The 15,092-nt window shown below is 35.2% G+C and overlaps 1 protein-coding gene across 4 annotated transcripts in view; it reads left to right on the top strand.

The window, feature by feature from the left end:
* Window positions 1-15,092, top strand: part of slc6a9 (solute carrier family 6 member 9) — a 108,815-nt gene that overhangs the window by 80,496 nt on the left and 13,227 nt on the right. For all 4 annotated transcript variants that reach the window (XM_079820059.1, XM_079820058.1, XM_079820057.1 and 1 more), the window contains 4 exons: window positions 6,171-6,327; window positions 9,348-9,479; window positions 10,439-10,706; window positions 12,709-12,841. In XM_079820059.1, the coding sequence (XP_079676185.1) occupies window positions 6,171-6,327; window positions 9,348-9,479; window positions 10,439-10,706; window positions 12,709-12,841 (690 nt within the window). The remainder of the gene's footprint in view (window positions 1-6,170; window positions 6,328-9,347; window positions 9,480-10,438; window positions 10,707-12,708; window positions 12,842-15,092) is intronic.

Here is a 15,092-nt window from a genome sequence, read left to right as displayed (position 1 = left end):
TTCAAACATTTCGCTCGTCTCTGTATGTGGCAGGCTGGCAGCAATGCCTCACAATAACCTGGCGTATGTAACAGTCGATAATTCTTTACAGATGATGGTGTGTTTGGACAGAAGACGAGTTCTTTATTAAACTCATAAAAAACAATAGAATATAAAATGCCACAATTTATCAAGACCTTGAAGCAGATAAGAGAGAGAAACACCCAGAAACACCTCATGCCGCTCAAGTATAAGGGGCTTTCCTTGCCATCAGTGCTTGAATAACACACGCGTGCGGTGGCTGGGATACACGTAAACCTAACAACATACGTGGCATAATATTTGGAATGATTTATCACGTGAGGAAAAAAATTGTTTTAGTCGCATAACATCAGTTAATGGAAACGCTGTCATTTCGCAATATTTTTTTTTATCGACTTAGGAAATATGGCAAAAGTTGTGTGCAAATCTGTAATGGAAAAAAAGCTTCTGACCGGCGGAAACATTTGTTAAATGAATGAATTACGATTTGTAGATCGTGCTTTTGCTTTAATACACACCTTCCGCAATCTATTTTTCAATTACTTTTAAAAAGTGGTGGGGACAATATCGAGCCTGGCAAAAAGTGGTGGGGACATGTCCCACCCGTCCCACCCGTAAATTACGCCTATGGTTTGGATTCGTCTGAATGTTCATCTCCCGCTGCATCCTCGCTGTGCGGGCGGAGTGTGTGCTCGTGAGCTTGCCTTAGAGGTCAACATGAAGAGCATCTGATGAGAACAGATGGAGAGAGTAAACTTTAAATCAAGCCGACAAGACCAAATGTTTGTCATGACAGGGATTTCAGTTCACATCAAGTGCACTCCAGCATGCCCATTTGCTTGCATGCAATTTAGGAGTTTTCACAAAATTCACACAGACATGATGTGACTGCTTTCTTGTGGTTATCTTCGTGTAACTCATGTTTATTGGTAGAGAGCTATAGGAAGTAGTGGGACCGTAGTTATGAATTGACAACCCAAACTGGAACTTGCATCACTGTAGGAACTCCATACCGAAAGCATGTGCAGAATCACTTCACCACGGCATTAACTTCTTGCGACACATTTTTTATTTGTTTTCTTTTTTGGAACAGTTATACAACCCCATAATGGCAGAAGTAGTACTTTGTAAAAGAAAAAAATAGTCATCAAAGATGAGAATCTTCAGAGCCAAAGTGGAGTGGTGTCTGAGAATCTTTCAACCAAAACATAAAGTAAATATTTCATTAGTTGAGCCCAATTGGATATGTATTCGTGTTAGACCGATATATCGGGCCGATATTTGCGATTTTTACATGTATCGGCATCGGCCGATACAAGGCTGCTGTGTTCGCCGATATTTTTTTCAAGAGATTAAGTTAAGTGCACCTAAGCAGGGCTTAAAAACGGAAAAAAATATCAATGGGTTCACTCCGAGCAGAATCGATATTTTAACGTTTCCGTTTTTGCGTTCCTCATTAAACATTACTGTTCCGAAAACGGTTTGATTTGAAAAAATACCGGTTAATAACGTTATTTTAATTTAGCCTATACTTTAAACAAATATGTATAAATAGACTTATTTTTCACTCAATAATAATATAACGCATGGTTATTAAACTTGAATATTTATTTCATAACATTTTTAAAACCACAACATAAATACATGCATTAATTACAAAGCATAAACAGCGGACCTGTTTTAATGGAGCGTTAGACAATCGAAAGTGGCTCTTATGCCGAATTCTTTTCAGAAGAGTGATAACATTCTTTGTACATAACTTTTTTCAACCCGACTTGTTTTAAAAATTGCATGAATAAAGAATAAATAAACTGGATAACCATTGCTCTTTCAATGCACCGTCAACTGCTAATTTCAAAGCAAACACTGCGCAACACGTCCATTCATCACATAATCAAATTCAGTCAGCTAATAAAGCTTGATCATTTAATGCAATATAACATACCATTTAATACGAAGCATCAACCGTATAGAAAACATTGACCTGTCCTGTATTGGCAATCTGAAAGACTATAGGAAAAATGTTTGATAGATGCTAGTAACCTACTTGGATAGGCTTAAACGGAATTAGCCTAAAGCAGTCAATTTGAGCTTAAAGTCCGTACTGCTTATTTAAACGTTCGAAAAGAATGTCCTCCAATACCTGCACATTCATTGTAGACCTCAGCGGGGAAAGAAATGTACTTGAGGCATGAAAATGCGCGGGCATTTCACTCACGCTTGATCCGTCAACGTCACACGCTGCACTACTCAATTCATGATTGGTCACTGCCAAATTAAAATATTAAAAGAACGATAAAATTACGTTATTAACCGGTTAATGGTCATTTCAAATGAAAGTTTCTGTTCAGAATGAATCAAATTGATTTTGTTTTCGTTTCCGTTCCTCTTAATTTTGTTCGATTCCGGTTTTCGTTTTCGTTCCTTGAACCGGTTCAGAGCCCTGCACCTAAGCATTAAATGACTAGGTTGTAAATAGTTTTAAGAGTATAAAAGTTGTAAGTATAGTACAGTCAGCGTGCACTTTATTATGATGCTTGCTTGTTGATACTGTGCAATAGTGTAATTATTTTATTGATGCTTTTCAGAATTTGGTTTCACCACTGAAATCCTTTTTTCTTGTTCTACCTCACCTGTTTTGACTATTTGTTAAATATTGTTTTTTTTAGTTCAATAAATGTTCCTTTTTTAATTTTTAAATTGTTATCATCATGATCATTGTGTCATTTTTATGATGTAAATTGAGGGAGCAAAAGCAGTATCGGCTCCAAATATCGGCTCAAGAAAATCGACAGCCCGTATCGTCATCGGCTAAGGCTGATGAAAAAAAAACGGTATCGGCATCGGCACTAAAAAATCCATATTGGTCGATCCCTAATATGTATATTAAAGATCAGATGTTTTATCAGGCTATTATTATTTTCACATTTAGACACTAGCAGGCCTTGTGAGAAAACACTATATGGATGTGCAGGGTTTACCTCTTAAGAAAAAGTCTAATTTATTCATCAATCTCTTTTGTTGTTGCTCAAAATAATAAACTACTTATAACGAACAAACAATGTACATAATCTAATAATCAAAACACTCTCATCAGGGCAGAACATTTATTTAACTAGTCATTTCAAAGTTTTGTTGACTTCCCTTGCCATCTCTGAATAATTTTCAAAATCATAACATTGTTTATTATTAAATGCTCTTAATATGCTGATTGATAATGCGGTGTATGGGGGAAGAACATCTAAAAGCACCAATTTAACACAAACCAGGGGCACGTTCAAGCTCAAACCGTTGCGCAACGTTTTGCTATGGTTTCCGGGTTGAACGTCATGTTTCCTGGAAACGGTGTGCAATGGGGTTTGAGATGTGCTTTCTCTCGTTTGGTGGCTGTGTCAAAAATGTCAGCCCAATCAGCAGCAACATGTATATAAACCCTGCAGTGTTAACTCGCACAATGGGTCCAAGTAAAGTAGTTTACAAATGTGTCCGCTGCAGCTTGGTATACCCAATAATTGAAGATATTAGAAGACATGTTTGTCTTTTCATCCTGAAATGCGAGGCAAATGTTGGATCACAATAATTAGGAACTGCAGTTTCCACAAATCCCTTCACTCTTATTCTGGACGGCAAGGGCAGTGACTGTAACATCGAGTGTATTTTGCAGTATTAAACATTTATATCGATTTCATCAGGCTCTGAAAATTATTTAAAAAGAACACAAAGAATGGCCTTCTCAGCTGCCATATGCAGTGTTAATTTTGACAGCAAATTTTGATTGTTTTAGTCATAGTTGACATAGCACTTTTGACTAAAATGCCATTTAGTTTTAGTCATATTTTAGTCACCTGAATTGTTTTTAGTTTTAGTCTAGTTTTAGTCGACTAAATCTACAGTAGATTTAGTCTCCTAAAATCTAATGAGTTTAGTTAAATTGTAATACATAAAGCATCAAGCATTACATAACCGACTGTCACTTGAACTGACATTTTGACATCATTTTGTTTTTGACATTAAAAATACACGAAAGAGCTCAATTCACTTTTTTATTTATTTTTTTAAAAGCATCTATATAGTTTTTATAACTTTGTATTTCTGTTTTAGTTAGTAGGCCATATCAGGTTAAGCTAAAGCTTCAAATAAGTTTGTTTATTTGTTTTTTTTATTTCAGTTAACATTTATTTAATTTCAAGTAATGAAGAATTTTTTTTATGGTTTTAGTGAACTATTATAACCCTGATACTTTATTGAATATGTGTCAAATCCTGTTCTTAGTCTTTCCTCCTGACTATGGGAATGAAATTAAATACAGTTTATTGTGTAACCAAAAACGAATATATAATGCGTGACTTTTAATTATAAACAAGCTTGAAATACACCGGACTCTTATTTTGAAATGTCTGCGACTTACTATTGCAGTTTCATTAGCTCATTCAAGTTCAGATGAAGGAGATAAAATATGCATTGTTACAACCATCTAAAACATATTACTATATAAACATTGTAAAGTAAACATCGTGATTATTCATCAGCATTAGTTCATAAACAATTGTCTGGCATAAATGTGCGCTATTCATTGATTGTGAGCCGCTCTGGAGCGCTGGATTGGGGATGCGCGAGCCGTGTTTTCCCGCCGTTAGATCAGCTCATTACAACTCAAATGTGCATCTGTTACACAGGACATCAGTTCTGAATGGATCTCGTCCCTAATCGACCCTCCCTAACATTTTCGTCTCGTTTTTATTGTTGACGAAAATGACAGTAGGTTTTCGTCGTTATTTTTGTCATCCAACACTAGTTTTTATTTAGTTATCGTCTCGTTTTCGTCAGTGAAAAAAGGTAATTGACGAAAATTGACACAAATTATTCGTCAACGAAATTAACACTGTTTTCATGAAATGCGTGTTTATATAGCATGAATTGTATTTATCGTGTGATTATATATATACGGCAAAATTTGTTTTTACGTGTATAGGTAGGTTTAGTGGTGTGGGGTACGTGCATATAAAGTGCGTATCATATGCATGCAAAAACTGCGTAACATGCACGTAAAAACTCATTTTGGCATATAAATCGCACGATAAATACAATTCGTGCTATAGATATGCATTTTCATGAGATCAGGCTTGTACCACAGTTAAAAATAATATAATATAATTTTTGAACACGGTTAAAAATAATTTAAAAAATAATGCTGCATTCTCGTTTTCTGCAGTTTTAGCAAAAGTATCCATTTTGTTGCTCAGTGTTTCTGCTGTTGTTATAATAAGCAGCTCTTAATATGTCGCTTTAGCGGGAGAGAGAAGTGACTCGCATGGAGCGGAAAGGGCTTGAATGAAGCGCGTTTGGCAATAAAATTATTAGAGGAGCGCTGAAAGACCGAACGCCTTTGGTGTGAACGGCTCCGTTGTTTTGATGCGCTGCTCACTTTAATCTGTAGAAACGCTAAAATGCCGCAATAATGTCCTGCGGTCCAGATGGAACCAAGCCAGGGTCCGGACCTATGCTGTAGTTCATCTAAAACCATTTCTAAACCGCATTTCGGTAATATTTTATATTTTATTAGCCTGACGTCGTCAGAATATGAGTCTGCTGATTGTGTTACTGTTGAGCATCTGTCCATCATCGTATAAAGCCCGCCCTGACAATTTGATTGGTCCGAACAGCTCCTGTTTGGGCAAAGTTGCTCCACAACGGATCAAGTCCAGACCGAACTTCTCGACCTCAAATGTTGTGGGCGGGGCTAAGTTCGGCTGGCATCCAGGCTAATATTTTATAATAATTATGCATGCAATTTGCACAACTATATTATTTGAGGGACTACACAGAATGTTGGTACTTTTTGTTTTTGCTTGCATTTTTAATGTTTGTAAAAATGCAATAATCAGGACCATTTTAAGCGAACAAGTGAAGTTGAATTTATTTTTATTTTTTTTACTTTTAGGAAAAACCTAAAATATACACTTGCACACATTCATAAATATTAACCAGTAATCTTGACGTTGATTTAAAAAGCATCCGCTATCATATATTCTGTTTTGTCTGTGCTTATTGCAAACAAAGTGTCCCATTTCAATGCTCTCTGACTCCTGAGAAGGATCCCACCGATCAACATTGTATTAATTTCATTCGTGCATGTGTCTGTGTTTCAGAACGGAGCGGTTCCAGGAGAGCCAGTGAAGAAAGATGAAAACTCCAGAAGGGGAAACTGGGGCAACCAGATTGAGTTTGTCCTCACCAGTGTTGGTTATGCAGTCGGGCTGGGAAACGTCTGGAGGTTCCCTTACCTTTGCTACAGGAATGGAGGAGGTGACCAGTTTCTTTCTTCTTTGCTCGATATCGATCTTGACTTTCTCTCAGTGCCTGCACTGTGCAGTTTTATAAGGTCTTGCCAGATTTCTAAAATCGAGTTAATCATTTAATTTGATGGAGTCAAACTGATGGCATTTAGGGTTTTGTTTTTCTAAGTCATGCCATTGAGTCCTTTTCCAGATTCCTTGCTCCCTTAAAAGGGTACTTGCTATCAAGTCTCATAACACACCTTACTTAAAATAGACCAGGCTAGAGTAAGCAAGGGTTTTTAGCAGATGGTCCCTAATGACCTGGCCCGGAAACCTCTGCCCCATGATCTCATATTCCTCGAGCAGCCTCTGATCAGGGCCATATCCTGAATTAGCCCATAATTCAGATAAGCAACTGAACTCCAGACTATTTTAACACAAACACTGGAGCCCTGTGGATTTACAGGACCACAATCTGACTATTCATTTATTAAACTTAAGTTATGTAAACTGTTTGTATGCATTTTTGATTTCTAAGTGTTTTATATTATATGTGACCCTGGAGCACAAAACGTCGTGCGTCGTGCGTCTCACGGGTATATTTGTGGCAATAGCCAACAATACATTGTATGGGTCAAAATTATAAATTTTTCTTTTATGGCAAAAATCATTAGGATAATAAGATCATGTTCCATGAAGATATTTTGTAAATGTCCTACTGTAAATATATCAAACATGTATTATTAGTAGTAATATGCATTGCTAAGGACTTCATTTTAACAACTTTAAAGGAGATTTTCTCAATATATATATATTTTTTGCACCCTCAGATATTCAAATAGTTGTTTCCCGGCCAAATATTGTCCTATCATAACAAACCATACACCAGTGGAAAGCTTATTTATTATTAGGGATGCACCGAATGTTTGGCAACCGAAATTATTCGGCCGAAAATAGCAAAAATTTTACTTATTCCGAATAAGTGAAAAGACTGAATAAATGTAACCGAACAATGACGTTTTTTGGTGACGCGATCAAATATAGCAACCAGCGTGTGTGAAAGAGAGGCGCGCACGCTTCAATGCTGAAAACATGTTGGAAGTGTGGAAGCATTCATGTGAATGCCCGTTTGCAGACACTATTCTGCTGAATTGTCTAGGCCCCCTCAAATGCAGGCAAGAGCACCCTCAGTTGAGACTGTAATGATATATTGGCAAATGCTCCAGTGTATATTTGTGTCTGTAGAACGTCAAATATATCCATTTACAACGTGTTTCTGCTGCGGTGACAGGCTCGCAAAACCTCTCATGAACAAACAAAAAAAGTGTAGACACAAATCGACGCAAGTAAGATATTTATTGTGCATGTTTAGCAGCTTCATTGAACTTTGTGAGATCGTGATGAACTGACATAGCGACAGTGTTTAGTGATCGTAAATGGAGCGGCCTTGGCTCGCTGTCGAGTCTACAGTCTATAATTTACATGTTTTTTTCATGTTGCAACAACGTTTAATGGCCAATTGCACGCTGCACAGTTTCGGAAGTGATATAGTGAAATAGTAACGCATTAAAGCAATGACTAATAGACTATCAGACTAATAGAAGCGCCCTCAGTGATGTCAGAAGCGCACAAGCGCACTCAGTGATGTCAGAAGCACACTCAGTGATGTCAGAAGCGCACTCAGTGATGTCAGAAGCACACTCAGTGATGTCAGAAGCGCACTCAGTGATGTCAGAAGCACACTCAGTGATGTCAGAAGCGCACTCAGTGATGTCAGAAGCGCACTCAGTGATGTCAGAAGCGCACTCAGTGATGTCAGAAGCACCCTCAGTGATGTCAGAAGCACCCTCAGTGATGTCAGAAGCGCCCTCAGTGATGTCAGAAGCGCACTCGGTGATGTCAGAAGCACACTCAGTGACGTCAGAAGCACACTCAGTGATGTCAGAAGCGCACTCGGTGATGTCAGAAGCACACTGTGATGTCAGAAGCGCACTCAGTGACGTCAGAAGCACACTCAGTGATGTCAGAAGCGCACTCGGTGATGTCAGAAGCACACAGTGATGTCAGAAGCACACTGTGATGTCAGAAGCGCACTCAGTGACGTCAGAAGCGCACTCGGTGATGTCAGAAGCACACTCAGTGACATCAGAAGCGCACTCGGTGATGTCAGAAGCACACTCAGTGACGTCAGAAGCACACTCGGTGATGTCAGAAGCACACAGTGATGTCAGAAGCACACTGTGATGTCAGAAGCGCACTCAGTGACGTCAGAAGCGCACTCGGTGATGTCAGAAGCACACTCAGTGATGTCAGAAGCGCACTCAGTGATGTCAGAAGCACCCTCACAAAATATTTTAATAAAAATAATAATAAAAAATTAAATGCTGGAATGCTAAAAAAATGTCAGTGTTAAATAAATATCTTTAAATTGTAGTTTTGTAGTTTATTTTTTTCTAAAAAAAAAAAAAAAAAGCAAGACAAAATAGCAAAAAGCTATTTTTGACTATTTAATTTATGCAATGGTGAAAATATTGGCAAAATAAATCTCAAAACCGCATTCGGTATTCGGCCAAGTGTTTTATTATTATTCAGCTTCGGCCAAGCATTTTCATTTCGGTGCATCCCTATTTATTATGCCTGGTTTTGTGGTCCAGGGTCACATATCATTATTTAAGCAGAGTTCATCTGTGTATCCAGAAGAAAAGCCTTGCTTTTTGTGTCGGGCTACTGTGGGCCCCTCAGTTTGAGGCCCCTGGCGACCCCATTGTGCCATAATCCGTGCTTGTCTTCAACACTCAAAGCACTGGATCCACATTCCATTTCTGTTATGCAAAATATCAGCACTGTTTGAATGCAGCTCGTCCAATCAGATTAGACCAGTTATGTAACCTCAGGTGTTACTCTCTTTATTTGCATGAGCATTAGGGAACACTATGATGGAATCATATATTGGCTATGTTTTGTTTTGTGTAAATGAGCACACACCTACATTTCTGTCTTCAGCGTCAGAGTAAAATGATTACGTAACTGGGTGTGTGTGTTTCACAGGTGCCTTCATGTTCCCATACTTCATCATGCTGGTGTTTTGTGGCATCCCTCTGTTCTTCCTGGAGCTCTCCTTTGGGCAGTTCACCTCCCTCGGGTGCCTGGGAGTCTGGAAGGTCAGCCCCATGTTTAAAGGTGAGCATGTGAGGACAACTCTGAAGCATTGTCATGACAACTAAACATTATGGGAAGAATGTCAAGACTTGTCTGACATGTTAAACTAGTAATTCATTTCTAAACATACACTCTCGCAGTATTATCTCCTCATCAATATGTGCAGTGTGAATGCTAAAATGTGGCAGGTTCACTTAAATAATTGGCTCCTTTAATAATAACAAAAGGAATCATATTATAAAGTTACCAAATGCTACATTAGATAACAATAAAAAGCATCTATTAATTTGTTAGTGTTAATTTCAACATTTACTAATACATTATTACAATCAGAAATTATAAAAAATGTCGGTAACACTTTAGAATAATGGTCATTAGTTACCATGAACTAATAATGAACAGCACTTATAAAGCTTTTATGTATCTTTGTTAATGTTAATTTCAACATTTACTAATGCATTATTAAAATCTTGTTAACATTAGTTAATGCAGTGTGAACTAACATGAACAAACCATGAACAGCTGGATTTATATTAACTAACGTTAACAAAGATGAACAAATACAGTAACAAATGTACTGCTCATGGTTAGTTAATACATTAACTAATGACCATTATTCTAAAGTGTTACCATATTATCTATTAATATTATTTCATGGACCTGAGCTAACATGCACAAACAATGAACAGTTGTGTTTTTATTATCTAACATTAACAAAGATGAATAAATACTGTGATAAATGTATTATTGATCATTGTTAGTCAATGCAGTTTACTAATGGGAACTAAAAATAATTATCGGTTACATTTTTACTCGTAAGTTTTTTTTCTTTCTAAGAATGTTTTGAATGAGGATAACAACAAAGACAATTTCCAAACTACTTTTCATTTAGCTTTGATATCGAAGCAGCAGCGATATGTATTTTGTTATTGAACTGCTCAGCTGATGTATTGTCCTGTGGTTGTTCTCTCTTCTTCAAGGTGTGGGCTATGGAATGATGGTGGTCTCCACCTACATTGGAATCTACTATAATGTGGTGATTTGCATCGCGTTTTATTACTTCTTCATGTCCATGACAAACCTTCTGCCCTGGACGTACTGCAACAACCCCTGGAACACGCCGGACTGCTCTGGGGTGGTGGCGCCGCGGGTCAATGCCACCCTCGCCAATGTGTCTGCTGTGGTGTCAGGGGTGACGGAGATCGTCAACCGCACCAAGAGGACCAGTCCTAGTGAAGAGTACTGGAGGTAAATCCACACCTTTTGTAGATTGATGCATGAATATTTATTTGTAAAAATGAAAAGGAAAAAAGTATTTTTTAATATCGTGAAAATTTAATATATATATATTTTTAATTATTTAATTTGTTTTTAATATAATGTAACAATATAATATTTAATATATTTTATTTTAATATTTTAATTTAATTTAATATTTAATTTTAATGTAACATTTCATTTTAATGTAATATTTCATTTAATGTAATATTTCATTTAATATAATATTTTAATTTAATTTAAATGTAATATTGTAATTTAATTTAATATTTTAATTTAATTTAACATTTTAAAATTTTAATTTATTTTAATATATTTAAATGTAATATTTAATTTAATATTTCAATTTAATCTAATTTAATATTTTAATTTAATTTAATATATTTAAATGTAATATTTAATTTAATATTTTAATTTAATATTTCATTTAATTTAATATTTTAATATTTAATTTAATATTTAATTTAATTTAATATTTTAATTTAATCTAATTTAATATTTTAATTTAATGTAATATATTTAAATGTAATATTTCATTTAATATTTTAATTTAATATTGTAATTTATTTTAATATTTAATTTAATTTAATATTTTAATTAAATTTAACATTTTAATTTAATCTAATTTAATATTTTAATTTAATTTAATATATTTAAATGTAATATTTAATTTAATATTTTAATGTAATATTTCATTTCATTTAATATTTTAATATTTCATTTAATTAAATTTTTTAATTTAATCTAATTTAATATTTTAATTTAATTTAATATATTTAAATGTAATATTTAATTTAATATTTTAATGTAATATTTCATTTAATTTAATATTTTAATATTTTAATATTTCATTTAATTTAATATTTTAATTTAATCTAATTTAATATTTTAATTTAATTTAATATATTTAAATTTAATATTTCATTTTAATTTAATATTTTAATTTATTTTAATATTTCATTTCATTTAATATTTTAATTTAATCTAATTTAATATTTTAATTTAATTTAATATATTTAAATGTAATATTTCATTTCATATTTTAATTTAATATTTCATTTAATTTAATATTTTAATTTCATTTAATATAATTTAATTACATTTTATAATGTTTTGGGAAGTTCCATTATTTGGCATTTCCCGAACCTCAGCTAACCTTGTGTTGCAGGGACCACATGACTTTGATTGGGCACATTTTATTTTAATGACACTTTCTTTATGATATCAAGACCGTTTTATCAGCCTGACATTTTGACTTTATTCCCCCGACAAATACTAAAATTAATTTTATACAGAATACAGGTCTATGTGCATTTTTATGTATTTTTAAATATAAATAAACTACTGAATTCTTGTATGTGTTTATACACAATGATCTTGATATTTAACTCTCTGGGTATTTTCCCAGTATTCATATTTATTGTCAATCCATTACTCATCAGTACTTAAAATGCATGACAGGTTAATAATTGAAAGCTGGTAATAATACGTGTTTGCGGGAGTCATGCAATTTGTCTTGACGTTTGTTTGGATGTGTGTGTGCATTGGACTTGACAGATGTGTTTGTTGAATGACTACAGAGGCTGACTTTACGAGACAATGGGACAGAAAGGCACAGAATGTTGTGTTTTTCCAAGAGTGTGATTGCATGTGGTATGTGGTTTGGAATGAATGCCTGACTTTACTGCCAGCGGTCAGAGAATGCCAGGCTTTGACCATGAGACGTGTGTGGACCGTTCAACATCTTTATAAATGGTTTGTGCTCTCTGGGTTGTGTTGTCCCTGTGGTATGAAAGACATTCTTGTTCTTGCCTTTTGTAAACTCATTCATTGTGTGGCTGAGGTTATTTTTGATGGGGCTGTGCTTTTAATCTAAAGGCAAGCTCTGAAAATAAATACAAATGAAAATGTATATTAGCGTCATCATCCTGCAGTCTCTCACATCCCTGCTTTCCTGGTTTGGCCCTCTCAGGAACTATGTGCTGAATATCTCTGATGGCATTGGGAACTTTGGGGAGGTGCGTCTGCCGATTCTGGGATGTCTGGCTGTGTCATGGGTGGTTGTGTTCCTCTGTCTTATCCGAGGAGTCAAGTCATCAGGCAAAGTGAGTAAAACATCCATTCCCCAAGGTCATAGGATCCATTCTCAATGTTTAAAGGGGTGATAACACACACACAGTTTCTGTTAATCTTGAGTATCTCTAGAGTAGTGTTGATTCTTCATATCTCCCAAGAGTCTTTAGTTTATCATATTTATAAAAGACAGATACACTGTACCGATTCTTTCTGAAAACAGCTGAGCTCGTGCAGTGGGCGGAGCTAAAGAGACATGAGCGCACACACGCACACACACACACACACACACACACACACACACACAATCATGGCATTGTCCCTGGATTACTCGATTCTCTATACGTTGGTGTTGTTCACATTATATGCACTTACGCACCGATTGCCAACAAAACACACATTTAATGCGGTTTCACTCATGAGCGGGAACAAACACACACACTTGCAGAACTCCGGAAACACAAACTGCAATATCTTGTGACCTTGAATCCAGTGCAGGTCACTGTAGTTTAAAAAATGAATCTAGTGAACAACTTTCAGAGTTTTACAAAATTCGAATTATATAAAATTCGACTTTGACTGAAACTGCATTAAAATTGTTTTTGTTCATTGAAATAGCTGAGATAAATAAAAATATAAATATTAAACTAAAAGCAGCTAACTGAAATAAAATAAAGTACTAAAATTAGTATAACATGAAAAAACATGAAATCTATAGAATATAGAGATAGAAGACTAGATTAAAGGTTAATTGTCCCATGATTTACTCTCCCTCAAGCCATCCTCTGTGTAAATGACATTCTTCTTTCAGACGAACACAATCAGAGTTATATTAAAACATGTCCTGGTTATTCCAAGCTTTATAATGGCAGTGAATGACTTTCTGTTTTGAAGTCCATAAAAGTGCATCTATTCATCATAAAAGTGCATCTATCCATCATAAAAGTGCATCTATCCATCATAAAATTGCATCTGTCCATCATAAAAGTGCATCTATCCATTATAAAAGTGCATCTGTCCATCATAAAAGTACATCCATCCATCCATCATAAAAGTGCATCCGTCCATCATAAAAGTGCATCTGTCCATCATAAAAGTGCATCTATCCATCATAAAAGTGCATCCGTCCATCATAAAAGTGCATCTGTCCATCATAAAAGTGCATCTGTCCATCATAAAAGTGCATCTGTCCATCATAAAAGTGCATTCATCCATCATAAAAGTGCATCTGCCCATCATAAAAGTACATCCATCCATCATAAAAGTGCATCTGTCCATCATAAAAGTACATCCATCCATCATAAAAGTGCATCTGTCCATCATAAAAGTGCATCCGTCCATCATAAAAGTGCATCTATCCATCATAAAAGTGCATCTGTCCATCATAAAAGTGCATCCGTCCATCATAAAAGTGCATCTGTCCATCATAAAAGTGCATCTGTCCATCATAAAAGTGCATCTGTCCATCATAAAAGTGCATTCATCCATCATAAAAGTGCATCTGCCCATCATAAAAGTACATCCATCCATCATAAAAGTGCATCTGTCCATCATAAAAGTACATCCATCCATCATAAAAGTGCATCTGTCCATCATAAAAGTGCATCCGTCCATCATAAAAGTGCATCTATCCATCATAAAAGTGCATCTTCTGCCCATCATAAAAGTACATCTATCCATCATAAAAGTGCATCTATCCATCATAAAAGTGCATCTGTCCATCATAAAAGTGAATCTGTCCATCATAAAAGTGCATCTGTCCATCATAAAAGTGCATCTATCCATCATAAAAGTGCATCTGTCCATCATAAAAGTGCATCTGTCCATCATAAAAGTGCATCTGTCCATCATAAAAGTGCATCTGTCCATCATAAAAGTGCATCTGTCCATCATAAAAGTGCATCTGTCCATCATAAAAGTGCATTCATCCATCATAAAAGTGCATCTGCCCATCATAAAAGTACATCCATCCATCATAAAAGTGCATCTGTCCATCATAAAAGTACATCCATCCATCATAAAAGTGCATCTGTCCATCATAAAAGTGCATCCGTCCATCATAAAAGTGCATCTATCCATCATAAAAGTGCATCTTCTGCCCATCATAAAAGTACATCTATCCATCATAAAAGTGCATCTATCCATCATAAAAGTGCATCTGTCCATCATAAAAGTGAATCTGTCCATCATAAAAGTGCATCTGTCCATCATAAAAGTGCATCTATCCATCATAAAAGTGCATCTTCTGCCCATCATGAAAGTGCATCTATCTGATTATATTAG

This window comes from Gobio gobio, assembly GCF_949357685.1.
Source record: "Gobio gobio genome assembly, chromosome: 6".
NCBI classification, from domain to species: domain Eukaryota; kingdom Metazoa; phylum Chordata; class Actinopteri; order Cypriniformes; family Gobionidae; genus Gobio; species Gobio gobio.
This window is presented reverse-complemented; position numbering and strand designations above follow the sequence as displayed.